Raw genomic sequence first — 15,063 nt, forward strand, 5'->3', positions numbered from 1 at the left:
ACTCTGTTAATCAGTGTGACCAGACATACAAAGCTTCAACAACACCAGTCTAATGGTGACGAAGTGTCTGCATACTACTTTAATGATGCACACTGGAATTGTCTGATATCATTGTTGCTAAGAAAATAATTTTCCAGAGTCTGTTGTTTTATTTGAGCATGGTCCCACGTCAGCAAGAGACTGCCGGATGCATTATTATAAACAGAAAAATACAATTAGACAAGGCCCTCTTTACCGACTTCCTGATGTCAAGAGCTGTCACGTCAAAGAAACATGCACACTGAAAATATATATACTGGCGTCATTAAAGCAAAAAGTATAAAGTACCACGATCCTAGAATGTAGAAGGTTTTTTTTTTGTCTGTGGGAGACAGAATAGATAAGACAGAAAAGTCAGGCTACTTTGTGTGTTAATTCAGAGAACATGCTGTTTCTGCACATAGACTGGGAGGTGTGTGTATGTGGTGGGTGGTCATGGGGGTGGGGGGTTGATAGGATAAACATCTCAGCTTACTAAGGGGCAATCTGACCACCAAATAAAATCACTGACATGTGCATACAAGTGTTATACAAGTGCTACTCTTTGACAGGTGTACAGAACATAAAAGTAATTGAAGAGTAGCAAAATACAATTTTAGTAGGTGTATTTTATGTTAATAATAATGAAACATTACTTAATTTCCTGATTGTTTGGAATGCGGCGTCCATGCCTGGGCCCATCATTAAAAAAATGCTGACGTGTATTTCTATTGTTCTTTGTGCTGTGCTCTGGAAAAGAAGGGTGGCGGTCAGTCTGACTGAGAGGACAGTGTGTTCCCAATGGAGCAAGCACAGTGACCAGAGCAGCCTGGAATGACCTCATAGGTGTTGCTTAAGGAAATCCCTCTCCTTCCAGCCACAATGACAGAGATTCCTGTTTAAAAAAGCCATCCACCATGTAAACACCACAGTCTGGCCTTCTACTTACACAAGTTCCAAATAAACATATTTCTATTAATCATATGATACTAATGTTTGTCTTGCATATGTTTATTTGTATTATTATTGATAGGATGCATGCAGAAAACTGTCCATAAACAGAATGGCTTGTATTACAGATATCTATAAACTAGTGTTCAGTTTCTGCAGCATTCTCACAGTGTGACCTCAGAGGCTGCGAACCATCAGCTTCATCATATCCACAAAACTATCTATAGAAATGTATGAGTTAATAACAAAGGTTATAATAAAAAAAACATGTACATAGCCGAGAGAGTGCATCTGCAGTCCAGCCGGGATCCTACGGGAGATCCACAGTGAAAATACCGTACCATGAGTGAAAATCAGCTGATATTTTGTTGGGAACTTGATCTCGCAAAGCAATGTGTTTGTCTATTTGTGTGTGTGTGTGTGAGAGATTTTGGTTGTGAGAAGTGCGAAAATACTCAAATCAAAACTTACATTCGGTTTCTTGTTCACATGTCTCCAGGAACATTTTTGCATAACAAAAGCACTTTGGGCAATAGCTTTAACAGAAAGGCTCTGTATGGATTTTTCACCCAAAATGAATACATGTTGGTAACTGATTTCCACACAAGCCAGGCCATGTGAACAAAAACTTACCTTTGCTTTGTTGTTTTGCTTTGCTAGAGAGGAGGGTTTTTCATTTTCACCTCGTTAAGTACATCCAATGAGAGACAAGGAGAGAGAGAGAGAGAGAGAGAGAGAGAGAGAGAGAGAGAGAGAGAGAAAAGGAGGAGCGGTTCCAATGCAAGTCTAATCCTGTCTTATACGCAACTCCTTTCACTTCAGGCTGCTCACTGGTTAATGCTCGAACACAGAGGCGCACAGCTACCTGCTGAAAACCACCGGGGTGCGTACATTTTATTTATATATATATATTTATATTTAATGGTTCTATTAGTTTAGGTTTTAATAGAAAAAAATGTAGCCCATGTTTTAGGAAGTATGAGCAACTTTTCTAAACATGCATCTCTATGCTCTCAGACTGAATGTGACGGAAGAGGTTTTTTTTTTCCCTTTTTGCTAAAAAAATATAAATAAAAAATTGTTTTACAGTGTAAAATGCGTTAACGAGTGTCGTACAGCGTAACAACGAGTTTGGTGTAAAACAGCATGTATTCAGGTTTCGCTCACTTTTAATCCTTCCACCTTTTTTTTTTTGTTTTTTTGATAAATCACTAATCTGATTTGCGCGCTACTATACACCGTTGTTAAAGCGGCCATCTGACTGTATGTGTGAGAGAGAAACAGAGTGCAGTGCCGAGAAGCCGTTATATGTAGTTAAAGGCTATTTATAGGCGTACAGGAATTGAGCTGCACATTGGGTACCGCGGATTTCCATCTCCACAGCTCTCGAAAATGCCGTTTCATAAACACGTCTTTTCTGATGAAGTCACCTCACCGCCCCAACCACTTGTTTGAACCATGAGAAAATTTTTGTTTTATTGTTTTGCCTGGAGGCTTTCAGTGCGTTGAGATGTTAAACACACCCTTCGCCTTTCCCTTCATAATCAAACAGATTTTCTGGTTTGACTTCACTATCCAACAGATTTACATCTTGCTCTCTTTATCATAAGTGTTAGTGTGTTTTATTTCTAATCCCAAATTATTGTGAGAAATCTTGCATTTTACCATAAATTTGTATTCTTAAAACTGCATAGTGATGGTTGTGTTCTCCCCAAGACTGTTGTTATTCCAAAATAAGTAATAAAATGCTAAATTATTATTTTTTAATTATTATTATTATACTGGGTTTGTAATATTTATTAAAGGTATCGTGATTTAAACAACTCTCTAATTTGTGTTCCTTTAGGTTCATCTGAAAACAAAGAGCCTTCTGGACATTTGGATTCCCGCCTGAAGTGAAGAACACAGCTTTCCAACACAGATCTGACTAAACGTCAACCCCATTTTGGATTAGTTATCATGGTGGCATCATGAACTCCCAAAGGACTAGCTTGTGACAAGTGAATTCACATGCTGGATTTCTTTTTACTGAAGCAATGGAAGCATCGCCTGTTGTTTTAGTTACTGCTTGTCCAACCCTAATCCCACACACCCCTGCTAAGAAATACATGAGCACAATGTTCAAGGAGTATCAAAGCAACAGCATCATCCTAAACCACTACAACTTCACAGGAAAGCTGAATGAGAGCAGGTACACACAAGGCATGAAACCTGTGGATATTGTGTTCCTTAATATCTGTCTGCTGATTGTGCTGGAGAATGCAGTGGTTCTTGTAGCTATCTGGAAGAATAAAAAGTTCCACCTGCCCATGTACTACCTTTTGGGCAACCTGACGTTCTCTGATTTGTTGGCAGGATTTACTTACATGGTGAATATCGTAACATCAGGGGCCAACACACTAAAACTAACACCTCTCCAATGGTTCATCAGAGAAGGTTGTGTTTTCATCATGTTAGCTGCCTCCATTATCAGTCTCCTGGCCATAGCAATTGAACGGCATGTCACTATGGTGCGGATGAAGCCATACCAGGGGGCCAAGCGTGGGCGCATGTTTGCACTGATCGGCATAAGTTGGGTGCTCTCGATATTTCTTGGTCTGCTACCCATTACTGGCTGGAACTGCATAGGCATGATGGAGCAGTGCTCGACCGTCCTGCCACTGTACTCCAGGAGCTTTCTTCTCTTCTGCATTACAGTATTCTCTGCTGTGTTACTGGCGATTGTGGTCCTTTATGTCCGCATATTCCGTGTCGTAAAGTCCAACACACAGAGACTGACTGGCGCTCCACAGCGTAAAGGTTTTGCGAAGAAATCCCAGAAATACATGGCGCTGTTGAAGACGGTCACTATAGTGCTGGGTGTTTTTATCGCCTGCTGGCTACCACTTTTTCTACTCCTTTTGTTGGACTTTTTTAGCCCAGCTCGAAGCTACAAGGTACTTTATAAGGCAGAGTACTTTCTCGGACTTGCTATGATTAACTCATTACTCAATCCTATAATATACACATTAACCAGTAAGGACATGCGTAAGGCAATACTGAGACTGCTCTGCAGCTACTGCTTGATTACAAAAGATGGACAGATGAGGAAGTTTGGAATAACGTTCCTGGAATGCAGCACAAGTAAATCAGAAATGCCATCCCACAGGCTTGAGGGCCTGGAGACAACCGTATCTACAGGGAATTTTACACCGTCTACGATCAAGGCAATTTTCCCCAAAATATCAAAGAGTGTTGTTTTGGGACAATAATTTTCGGTTGAGTGTTTTGTGGCCTGGGATAATGAAGGAGGATGAACCAGTGGGTCAGAATGTACCAAAAATGACTTTCTTATTACAGAACTGATTACATACCTGCAATAATTTTATATCAATGAAAGCATCAAAGACAGAAAATGCATTAGCATTATTACTGGCCTACCCAACATTTGAGAACTTTTTACTGTTTACCAGTTTACTGTGAGATGATCAAGCTGAAATTAAGGATTGGGGGGAAAACCTGTGTTCTCTTTAAGTCTAAGATGTTGTGAAGCAATATGCACTTAACAGGAAACAAAATGCAAGTATGACATGGTGGTAGACATTGCAGTAAATACAATTATGGGGTTGTCTATCAGCATCTATGGTTTTACATGAGATGTGTCCGTGTGCTTCTAGCAAAGCACCCATGACATCCAAAAGTGAAGATATTACACTTCTGGAATTATTCTAGGCTTTTACGGTCTGCAGCTTTCACAAGATCTGCTACATGCAAATAAACCTAATGTTTATATTTGGACAGCATGTAAGATGGGCTTGATGTCTGTTGCTAATATCCTCATCACCTGTCAGTTTATTGGGAGTGCACTTGTGGGAATTAATGGCATTTTCATTATCATACCAGCAAATGTGTTCAATCCCCCTAGTTACTAGAGCAACCCAGGATCTTATACAATTAAACACATTTGTAGCAGATTCAATTAAAACATAAGACTGTCTGGGATAATGATATGTTTTGTAGCTGATTAAAAACAGATTATTCCAGTATTAATGTTGCCTTATGTGCACGTGTATAAAAAAATATTTATATCTTTGTCATGTGAAATTTTTTTTTTTTTTTAAATGCCGTGAACTTTTGCTAAATTATGATACTCAAATGTATATATGTACCTTTATAATAAAAATAAATCTTTATATTAATATGTGGTGTGTTACTTTCCTTTCAACTTTTTTAACCCTACGAAAAAAAGGTGGTATAGAATTCACTTGCTTGCTACATTGTGTTTATATGTGATGTGCTACACTGACCTGATGCATCAGATGGCAAACCCACAGTTCTACTGTATCACATGAGCGACATACTTACAGGAATGTGCAGTCTTGAGGTTTTTTTCTCTTTTTTTTTTTTTTTGTGCATTGGTTCACAAACTGAGACTGAACCAGGGGTCTTAGGTGTTGACAACAAGAAAGAAAACAAAGTTCTAGCATTTCTATTCAGCTAGCATTTATGTATATAATCCTACTAATTGTTGATTAAATGGCCTTTAGCCAGTGTTGTGTGTCATTATTAATTGTAAATTGGTGGTCAGAAACTGTCATGAGGAAAATTTAAATACTTATGAGGACAATAAAGCAAATTAGTTTAAAATATCAGGCATGCTTATGTAAAATTACTATTTTTCCCCTTAAGACTTCCTTAATTTAAGATACAGCATTTGATGAATACAATTATGAACTGATCATTTTTCCTTAACTTGTAGCATTATAATAAATTTGATACATTTAAATTAATGATTAAAGGTTTGAAAATAAAAATCAGATCACTTCAAGCAGTTTTACATTTCCTGTTTATTATTTCTTCTCATTAAAAAAAAAAAAAAATTATCAAGACTATCAAGTGACCTAGCTGTTAATAATTTTTTTTTTTCCGATGCAATAACTTTATGCATGTGCATTATCTTTAGTGTCACTAAACTGCAGTATGTCATGTGGTCTAACCTCAAGACGTGTGCCAGCTCTTACACTACCCTAGCAGGAAATTTCAAAACAAGGTCACTGACTCGTGCCGAAGTAGAACCTGCCTGAAGTGTAAATCTTTACCACAGAAACTGCACATCTGCAACTTGACTCATTTGTTAAATGACATGAGCAACAAACAAGCATCTAATAGTCACGCAAATAAAATTATATGACCGTGAGAATTTTTCTTTAATGCTAACCTTTCACAAAAATGTAAACAAATTTGTTTCCCCTGAAACAGGTTCTACTGGTGGGGAGCAACACTTAAAAGAATAAAAGGACCAAAAAGTATGTCCGCTTACATCTTAAGATGTGAGATTCAGCACCACTGAGAAAATTCCATTAAAGGGAGCAGTATTCTTCTGATGCACAAGAAGGAACCAGAACACTAAAGGAAGACACAAAGAACTTTTACCCAACTGGTTCTCAAGCCAAGTATTAAAACACACCTGTCTCAGGTGAGGCACTGCAAACAAAAGACGTGCAGTGCAGACATTTACCTTATTCTGTTACAAACTTGTTCAGTGCAACAACACCAGTAACTTAATATTCATGTGTCATACAGACAAAAATGATATATCAAAGTGTCAGGAACCAATAAGTAAAAAACTCTATACACTAAATATTTACTCTCACAAATTGTGCCTTTTCTATAGCTTCTGTATAATTTTTTAATTTCGACATATTCCCATTGGTTCCTGACCTTTAACACACCCTGCCCTATGCGTCATGCATTAGTCAGGTAAACGGATTACACAACATAAAATTTAATTATGAAACAACTCACCTGCTGGGTAATTTCATTATACACGCCAACATCCTTGTAAGTCTTGTTAGTTTTCCCTTTCTGAGAGTGTTAATCATCCGTTTGCCTTTTCTCGTTGGTTACTTTCTATCAGTGGCGGGCGGTCAGCACCAGCAAAGACTTCTCTGCTGGCCTAAACACTATCAGAAGCACGGACCTACATTTACAACCTAAATTCTCATATTTGTTTCACAAAATTGTATTAATTTATTCCCAACAGTCTATTCTCTTCATTTCATAGCGTTTTTCTTGGCTCCACTGCTTCTAGTACATGTATGTGGATGTTAGATTTTTTTGTCCAATCAGATTTCAGCCTCTATGTGCTGCCATGTCAATCTAATCTGCCCAGAGCCTTCAGAATCAGTAGTGCTGCCAATGTACCTAAAACTATATTAGCAATGAGTCTGTTCAGCATTTTTCCGTCCTCTCGTGAGGAGAGGTCGACCAAACCCAGAAGTTGTCTCAGTACAAGTTGTCTCTTGAGTAGGGTGTATTTTATTTACATATAATAAATAAATATTGATTCTTAACTGCTCCAGATGATGTAGGTGCACAGTTGCGGTTGTAGTGTGGAGGTTTGGAGTTGTCTCAACTGGGTTTCTTGCTTTAGTAAAACGGTATTCACCCTCCCTATGCGAAATGCCTCTCTGTAATGCCACGCGTTGTTATATTGCGTTTTTGTATTGTATTGATGATTACTTTAATTGCAGCATGATGGTGGTATTAAGAGGCGGATTAAATCTAGTAAATTCTCACTGAAGGCCCAGGTAGCAAATGAACGGCCCGCCACTGCTTTCTATTTACATTTATACCATCAAAACCGTTGTAACATGGAAGCTGTAGCTTTGTATGAACTAAACGAAAAAGTAAAACAAAAAAAATGTAAGGGAATGACTATTTAGTAGCTGTTATAGTGTAAGCGCAAACAGAAAGTAACTTGTCTCACAGGTTCTAAACAATATTAGAATTGTGTGAAAAAAAATTGTAATAGAGTAAATTGCTGTTGTATTAACAAAAATACTAAAAGGAAGCAGCAGGCTGTTATTGGAAGCAATAATAATAATAATAATAATAATAATAATAATAATAATAATAATAAGGCATCAAACCAGCCTGTTTATTATTTTCCCCCTTAACAGCATGCCCTGTTGCTTTACTGCTTACTTTGTACTGTTGTGCTGTCAGGAACACTTTCGAATCATCAGCAACTCCAAAAGATAAAAAGGTACTAAAAACTAAAATGTGCACTCACAAGCTATTTTGTATAACAAAAGTATAACACAAAAATAAAAAGTACCTGTATATTAAAACACTGTGAAATCTATGGAAAACTGAAAATAGAGCCCTGTTTGAGAGATTATATTTACTTGCCCAAAATACAAAGTTATATATACACACTCTGCAAAAATGGAAAGTATGTAGTAAACTAGCTTTCAGTATAGTTTATATGACTTATTTATTAATAAAAATATAAAACATAAAAAAAAAAAAAAAAGATACAAGACAAAATTTAAGGAAAGTTTCAGATAAACTCCGGCATGGCCCAACAGAATTCTACCAGTCGGTGCTGACAAGGCTCCAGAGCTCATCACTGACCTCACACGGAGAGCGGGTCGATGTGTCTATGTTGATGGGAGTCGCAAGATCTTGACTATAATGAACTGGGGAAAACAAATACATTATTACAATTATATTATTAATATCATTGTAATGAATTCAGCAAGGAATAAAACAGATCAGGATTTGCCGCTATAGAAGTAATCTGGTACAATGTGATCTGAGACAAAGTAAAGTTACTTTTACAGACCTAAGGATGATTTTATAGCACAGAAATCTACTGAAGATTTTTATTATTAAATAATTACCTTTTTTAAAAAAAAACACATTCATAAAATTTATTTTGTGGAATGTTCACAAAGCAGTACTTGTCTCAAAGTGGCTATAACCAGCAGTCCCTTCACCAGTCTGCCCTTTTGCTCTTGTAAAGTTAATCAGACAGAATAAAAAAGTGCAACTCGTCATGTTACAGAGAAAGTGAAAAGTACAAAGTCCTGTATCCTGAGGACTTTCCTCTGACTTAAAAAAAAAGACTGTTCTAAAGAGCTGATGCCCATATCCACCATACAATTTTCTATACATTTTGTATTGATACTATTTTATTGGTACTATAAAAAAAAAAAAAAAAAAAACTACTAATTGACTACACGCTGATGTAGCGAAACTGTGAGTTGATATACAGACGACTTTACAGTCCAGTATAGAAGGTGAATCACTTCCTGATCTGATCATTTTCAAATGAACAGTGCTGTGGTTTGAATCATAATGTATTACTGTCATTTTCTCATGCAAATATGTAAGTGTAAAGTACTAAAAAGTACAAAAATAATGATACAGAAAAGCCAAACGTGCACATTGGATATCTGCACATCATTTGCTCTGATAACTTCACACTGTTCTACTGAATCAAAAGTATTGGCCTAATGGCAAAGAAATGCACTTCTGCTGCTGCAAGTGTTTACTTTTCTATTCTCAAAGGTTATTCATTAATATCTAAAATTAGAGTACATTGTCCTAAATAAAAGTGGGGTAAATTGCCATGAAAAGGTCCTCGGAAGCAGCAAATCATAAATAAAAATCTGACAATTTATTTAACCAATTCCAAACTATTTACCTGAATTTACAGCGCCATCTAGTGCCAGAAATTGTTAATGAAAAAAAAGCAAATATGTACACAAAAAAAAAAATTGCCACAAGCGTTTTTGTAGTGTAAGCAAAACTTCTTTCTAAGCAGTTTTAATACAAAATAGGGATGGTAAGCTTTACAGATTCGCATTGGATTTTATTTTCACTGGATTTGTTTGAACATATTTGCATTAATAAAAGATTTATTTATATATAATTATTAGTAGATGCACAATACTTTTATTATTTTTAAAAAGTGGTCAATAATTTGTAACCAATATTTTATATGTAAATTGATTTCTCCTCGCTAAACTGTTTCTCAGGTGCGTTCTCTCAGCACCACTGCTGCTACATGAATTGAATTGGAAATAAATTTTCTATTGCATTGTCTTGCTCTGAAAGCATTGTGTTGAATCGAGTTAAAATCGGATTGCACTGCATCGTGTATTTTTAACGTATCATATCTTTGGCTATGCATTGAGATACGATCCGCATCGGCCTCGGCTGTCGAGATGCACATCCCTAACACAAACCAAATCATAAACACTGCAGTACATTTTCCATGAAGAAACATTTCAGGCTCTTCTTTGTATGAGCTGCAAATGATTTTATCATTCAAGTCAAGAGCTACATTCAAGTCTTGAGCTACACTCAAGTCAAGAGCTACATTCTAATATCTCTGATAGCTGATGTCAGATCCAATCTTCTTGTTCAGTGTTCATGTGTATATTTTAAAAATTAAATAAGGAGAAAACACAGTTCTTTAGGAAAAAACATATATTAAGCTTCACCTTAATAGACTAAGTTCTGTAAAAAATTGACAGACTATAGGCATACTACAGACAAAGCAAGCCTAATATAGAGATCTACATACTGTGTTTAACTTCCATATTAGTAGATACACTGTATGTATTTCTACTATACAACATATAATAGTTATCAGTGTAAATATAATTAGTAAAAATAAATACAGCACTTACCTCCACGCAGGATGTTGGGCTCGGTACCCAGCTCTAGTTTAATTCTGGTAACCTTACAGTAGAGTTGAGCTAAATAGCTGGAACACACAAGCAGCATGGTTAGTGTAACTAAAGTCAATTTTATGGACATAATGTTAAATATTGAAACATTTACACTTATGGCATTTTGGCCACAGTGCTTCAAAGTCTTTATCAATAAAAAAAAAATCCTGATAGCATTCTTATTTCCTGACCTAGTAAACCACTATCAGTCTACTGGGAGGTGATTATTTGCATAAACATAACACACTTAACTTCATAACTTCAAGTACTCCATAAAAACAGAGGTCTATCGAGGTTGTTCATTTCACTACATAAAGGTAGCAAAAGTCAATTTAATATATATAATATGCAAAATATATTTCTGCATTTAAATTTTATCATGCATTTTGAAACAAACACTGAATTTTGCGTTATGATGAACGTGCGATCCTAAATGTCCTTACCGCGAGTCTAAATGTATTTATGACAAATAACATTTAAATTATAATTTTGCTGCCATTTCTGCTTGGACATGATACACATATCAAATTAATTTGAGTAAAACATTTTCATTTGAGCAACTTATAAAGCATTAAAATTAGTATTTAACTACTGAAACTACTGTTGGAAATGGCACATGTAAATTATATAATTTAACTTTTATTTTCCCTTTACACCCTTTAACTTGGCACATATGGTAATGAAAGAATGTACATTTAATACAGAAATACTGTACAGTCATTTTTAAAATTGCATTGCCATTTTGCATAAGTGACCAGCGCTTCTTTTCTTTGATAATTATAGAAGCCACTGTGATCTTGGGAATCTTTAGTGCAGTAGAATATTTTTTTTTGCCTTCCTCAGATCTCTGCCTTGCAACAATCCTGTCTCTTCGCTCTGCAGGTCGTTCCTTTGACCTCATTGCTTGGTTGAAATGCATCACTGAAAAATGAAATGCATTGTCTGTTGTGAGGCCTTAGAGAGGTTTTCAAATTAGGCCTAATCAATAAACCTTTCCACAGGTGGATTACAGACAAAGTGTACAAACATCTCAGCAACGATCAAGAGGAATGGGAGGCACCTGAGCAAATGTTCAGTCGTCTGAATAGTTTTGTATATATTTCAGTTTTGTTGCTTTTTTTATTTCAGGGTTTTATATGGTACTAATAGATAATAGATTAATGAGAAATAACATTTATTTGAATAATTGTTGCATCAGGCTGCAACATAAAATTGAAAATGCACTGTATATGATATCTGTAGATAATCCAATCTCTTTCTTCTTATGTATACATTTTGTATTTCATAGCTGTAAAGCACCTGAGCCTCACAATAAACATGGATGATTGTTCCAGACATTTTCGTTTACATGAAATGTCCATTTAAACTGCCAAAACCCCCCCCCCAAAAAAACAGGCATTCATTACCGTCCAGCACACTTCAGTGTCTGTAATGTACTAGCTGACAGTGCGAGTTTGTTGCAGTTTAACAGCTACATTTTCTTACATGGCTGAGGGGATTACTTCAGTTGTGTCTTCATCAACTTCCTGCTGCAGAGCCTGAATTTCCTTCTCACTGTCTTTGAGTCTCTCCAGCTCTCGTTGAAGAAATCTGACACATTAAGTCAAAGAAATTACAAAAAAGGAGAGAAGATTCTCTAAATTGTATACAAGAAATAAAACTTTTTTTTATAATGTTATAGAATAATGATTGTAACCCTTTGGATTGTTTTTCTATAAATAGCAGATCCGGCAGTTTTTATGGCTCATGTGATTTGCCAACAGGACATTACACTGTGTATATATATATATATATATATATATATATATATATATATATATATATATATATATACATATATACATATATAATTTTCTCCACAGCAGCATTCAATATAGTTCCTAAGCAAGCTACATTTCCTAATACTATACCCGTATGTTTCTGCTCTCTTAAATATAATAAAATGAAAAAAAAAAAGCAAATTGCTACTAGTATATCAGTCTTTGCTTTGCTGTACACAAACTACATCATAGCAATAATGTTGGCTATGCATAAACCGCATGTGACCAAAGGATACTGTATCTCCGAGTCCAAAGTGTGGCTCTTGGCCAAGCTCTGCTGCACCTGCTGCTCCACTTTCTCCAGCTCCCGCATCATGTGGCTCTTCTGACCCTCCAGATCCAAAAGCTTCTGTCCAACAACCTCCTCAGCATGCACCAAGCCTGCGCATAAAGTAAGGGGATGATGAATGATTGAAATTCAGTTTAACATATTTTCTTTGCGTGTAATGTTTCAGCAGCAACTGGCTTTTTTACAGCTCCATGTTTACAGTGATCCAAGCCAGAAAGGTGTTTCATGTTAGATGATCATCACTTACTGTTTAAGAGCTCAGTGACTGTTTTCTTAGCCTCAATGTGGTGGTCAAAAAGTGCCTGCTGTTTCATCCGTGTTACCCTCATCTCGTCTTCAGCTTTACTGCTCTCAATAAGGTCAATAAGAGTCTCCCCTGTCTTCTCCAGGTCAACATAATGCAATGCATCGTTCTGTAACATCCTTGTCCAGTTGTTTTACAGTTTCCTGAAAGGGAAATTATAGTGATAAAAGCAAGACCACAAAACACAAACAAAAGTTACAAAGCTTTAAAAGGATAATGTCACTGTCACGTTGAATTCTCAGTCATGACCGTGAACATCCCCGACAAATGGTGTGAAATTCAAGAAGCTTTTGTTTATATGAACTAACAGAGAAATAATTATAACTAGACCTGATATTGAAAAAGGACTGTTCTGATATGGTAGCTCAAGTGCATAGTGCTTTCTATATATGCATGCAATTTAATAGGAAGTCGGTGTGCAGTGTTGAAATTGACACTAATTCTTACAGATGGAGAAAGTCTAAGAGTTTATAATAGCAAAACTTTCTTCTCCATCAGTCGCACAACACAACGCCAAAAAGTGCCAGTCACATAAACATCTTGTACAACATCCAACCTTTTTTTAAATGAATTAAAACCAAACCACAAACCAAGCAAATGATGGCACAGAAATAGTGTAAGAAGATATACAGCCAAAAAGTGTCAAAAAACACAATTGCTTTTAATGAGCTGATACTGTAGAATAACAACCAGAACATACACATACATACTAGAGAACATTTAATTGGATAAAAACATAGCTATAGCTAGTAGCAGATATATTACCAAACAAATAAATAAATACAATTGAGGTTTATATACAATAACATTACAAGTACAAGACTATCACCAATGTTTGTTTTTTGTTAGATTTACTGTCATATTAGTGTCTACAACAATATGAAATAGATACAGGTAGGGCATGAAGTTACATGGCGTTTTATTTCCATATATCTTAAGACAGATTTCTATCTGATTAGTGCAACTGAACACGTTTTTTCACGTCTCTATACACACTACATGTTAGTATCCAGTCTCTACGCTTGGTTTAGACATTGATTTGATTTGTGTTAGCTACATGTACATGCAGGAGGTTCAGCAGCAATGCTATATAACCAAAAAGCTGCAATGTACATATAATGAGTTGCGTTTTAATAAGTAAAAATGTCTATATATAAGCAAAAATCATTACACCGACCTGAAGTGCCGTTTTGTTTTCAAACTCAGCCGCTCCTTACCGCGCTTTCCGAAGGCGTGCCTGGTCCGTGGTGTTAGTCAAATTTATTATAAATACACGTACTGTCGCGTCTGATTTCTACGTAAGTTATGTGTTAAAAATATACTGATATTTATATGGGAAAATACCTGTTGAGAAAAGTACTTGTTTTAACGTAATTATTTTCGTTTAGCTTTTGTTGTCAGGCAAATGACTTGGACACCTCAGAGCTGTTGGCAGGGATTCCGTTTAGTGATTCGAATCTTTAGATTCGGTTCATCAAAATGATTCGTTTAGACACCCTTTCAGTCAAGTTACACCATTACACTATTTTGTACATTTTAGATATATTCATTGTTTTATCTACTCAAGACATTCATATAAAAACTTTTTAGGTTTCAGTATAACAATTTTCTTTTTTATTATCCTGCACAGTCCACAATTTATGCATTTATTTCAAGACATTTCGAGCATTGCAGACTCTGTTTAAAAGCAGAGGCCTACAATTGGCCCGCTGTGACCTTTAATGTAGTCAGAGCAGATATACATATATGAAAAGAGGTTGAGGGGGGATGCCCTTTAGAAAAACCTTTGAAAAATACAGACCAGCTTCATGTTTCTCATTAGAACGCACAGAATAGCTGTATTAGGCACTCAACTCTATTCTACAATAAACTGTATTGTTTAACATTGTACTAGAAGTGTTACTGAACTAGAACTTTGAAAATAAAGCTGCATTAGTCAAGCAGATTACAGTCATACATTCTATATTTTTCATATACAGAGTTTTTCACAAAGAACGAACCGATTTCATGATGCAATATTTTATTACGGAAAAGTAAACAAAAACTTCAGCCAAGTCGCAAGTATTATAATCACAATCAACTTTGATAACTCCTTTTTCAAATGGTCACTCATTCCATGACAATACTTGAGTACTGAAGCAATGTCATATCAGTTCATTCATTTTTTTTTTTTTT

General features: G+C 35.8%; 2 protein-coding genes across 2 annotated transcripts; one reads left to right on the forward strand and one right to left on the reverse strand.

Annotated features, from left to right (window-relative positions):
- Positions 1–1,741: 1,741 nt before the first annotated feature.
- s1pr5a (sphingosine-1-phosphate receptor 5a) lies at positions 1,742–5,134 on the forward strand. Its single transcript, XM_046865791.1, has 2 exons — positions 1,742–1,852; positions 2,816–5,134. The coding sequence occupies exon 2, from the start codon at positions 3,006–3,008 to the stop codon at positions 4,218–4,220; it is 1,215 nt and encodes a 404-aa protein (XP_046721747.1). The 5' UTR covers positions 1,742–1,852; positions 2,816–3,005; the 3' UTR covers positions 4,221–5,134.
- Positions 5,135–8,208: 3,074 nt separating this feature from the next.
- On the reverse strand, positions 8,209–14,283 carry spc24 (SPC24 component of NDC80 kinetochore complex). Its single transcript, XM_046865795.1, has 6 exons — positions 14,066–14,283; positions 12,832–13,031; positions 12,532–12,676; positions 11,961–12,065; positions 10,434–10,510; positions 8,209–8,432 (listed from the first exon to the last, which is right to left on the reverse strand). Exons 2-6 carry the CDS (start codon positions 13,004–13,006, stop codon positions 8,326–8,328), a joined length of 609 nt encoding a protein of 202 aa, XP_046721751.1. The 5' UTR covers positions 13,007–13,031; positions 14,066–14,283; the 3' UTR covers positions 8,209–8,325.
- Between the last annotated feature and the right edge of the window lie 780 nt (positions 14,284–15,063).

The sequence above is a fragment of the Silurus meridionalis genome, chromosome 14 (assembly GCF_014805685.1).
Source record: "Silurus meridionalis isolate SWU-2019-XX chromosome 14, ASM1480568v1, whole genome shotgun sequence".
NCBI classification, from domain to species: domain Eukaryota; kingdom Metazoa; phylum Chordata; class Actinopteri; order Siluriformes; family Siluridae; genus Silurus; species Silurus meridionalis.

What these genes read in the sequence shown, in the direction of transcription:
- s1pr5a (XM_046865791.1), top strand. Translation starts at nt 3,006, where the DNA reads ATGGAAGCATCGCCTGTTGTTTTAGTTACTGCTTGTCCAACCCTAATC.
- spc24 (XM_046865795.1), bottom strand. Translation starts at nt 13,006, where the DNA reads ATGTTACAGAACGATGCATTGCATTATGTTGACCTGGAGAAGACAGGG. An exon ending in AGTCACTGAGCTCTTAAACA is followed by an intron (nt 12,677 to 12,831) that starts GTAAGTGATGAT and finishes CTTTATGCGCAG; the next exon opens with GCTTGGTGCATGCTGAGGAG. An exon ending in GAAGTAATCCCCTCAGCCAT is followed by an intron (nt 10,511 to 11,960) that starts GTAAGAAAATGT and finishes TGTGTGTTCCAG; the next exon opens with CTATTTAGCTCAACTCTACT.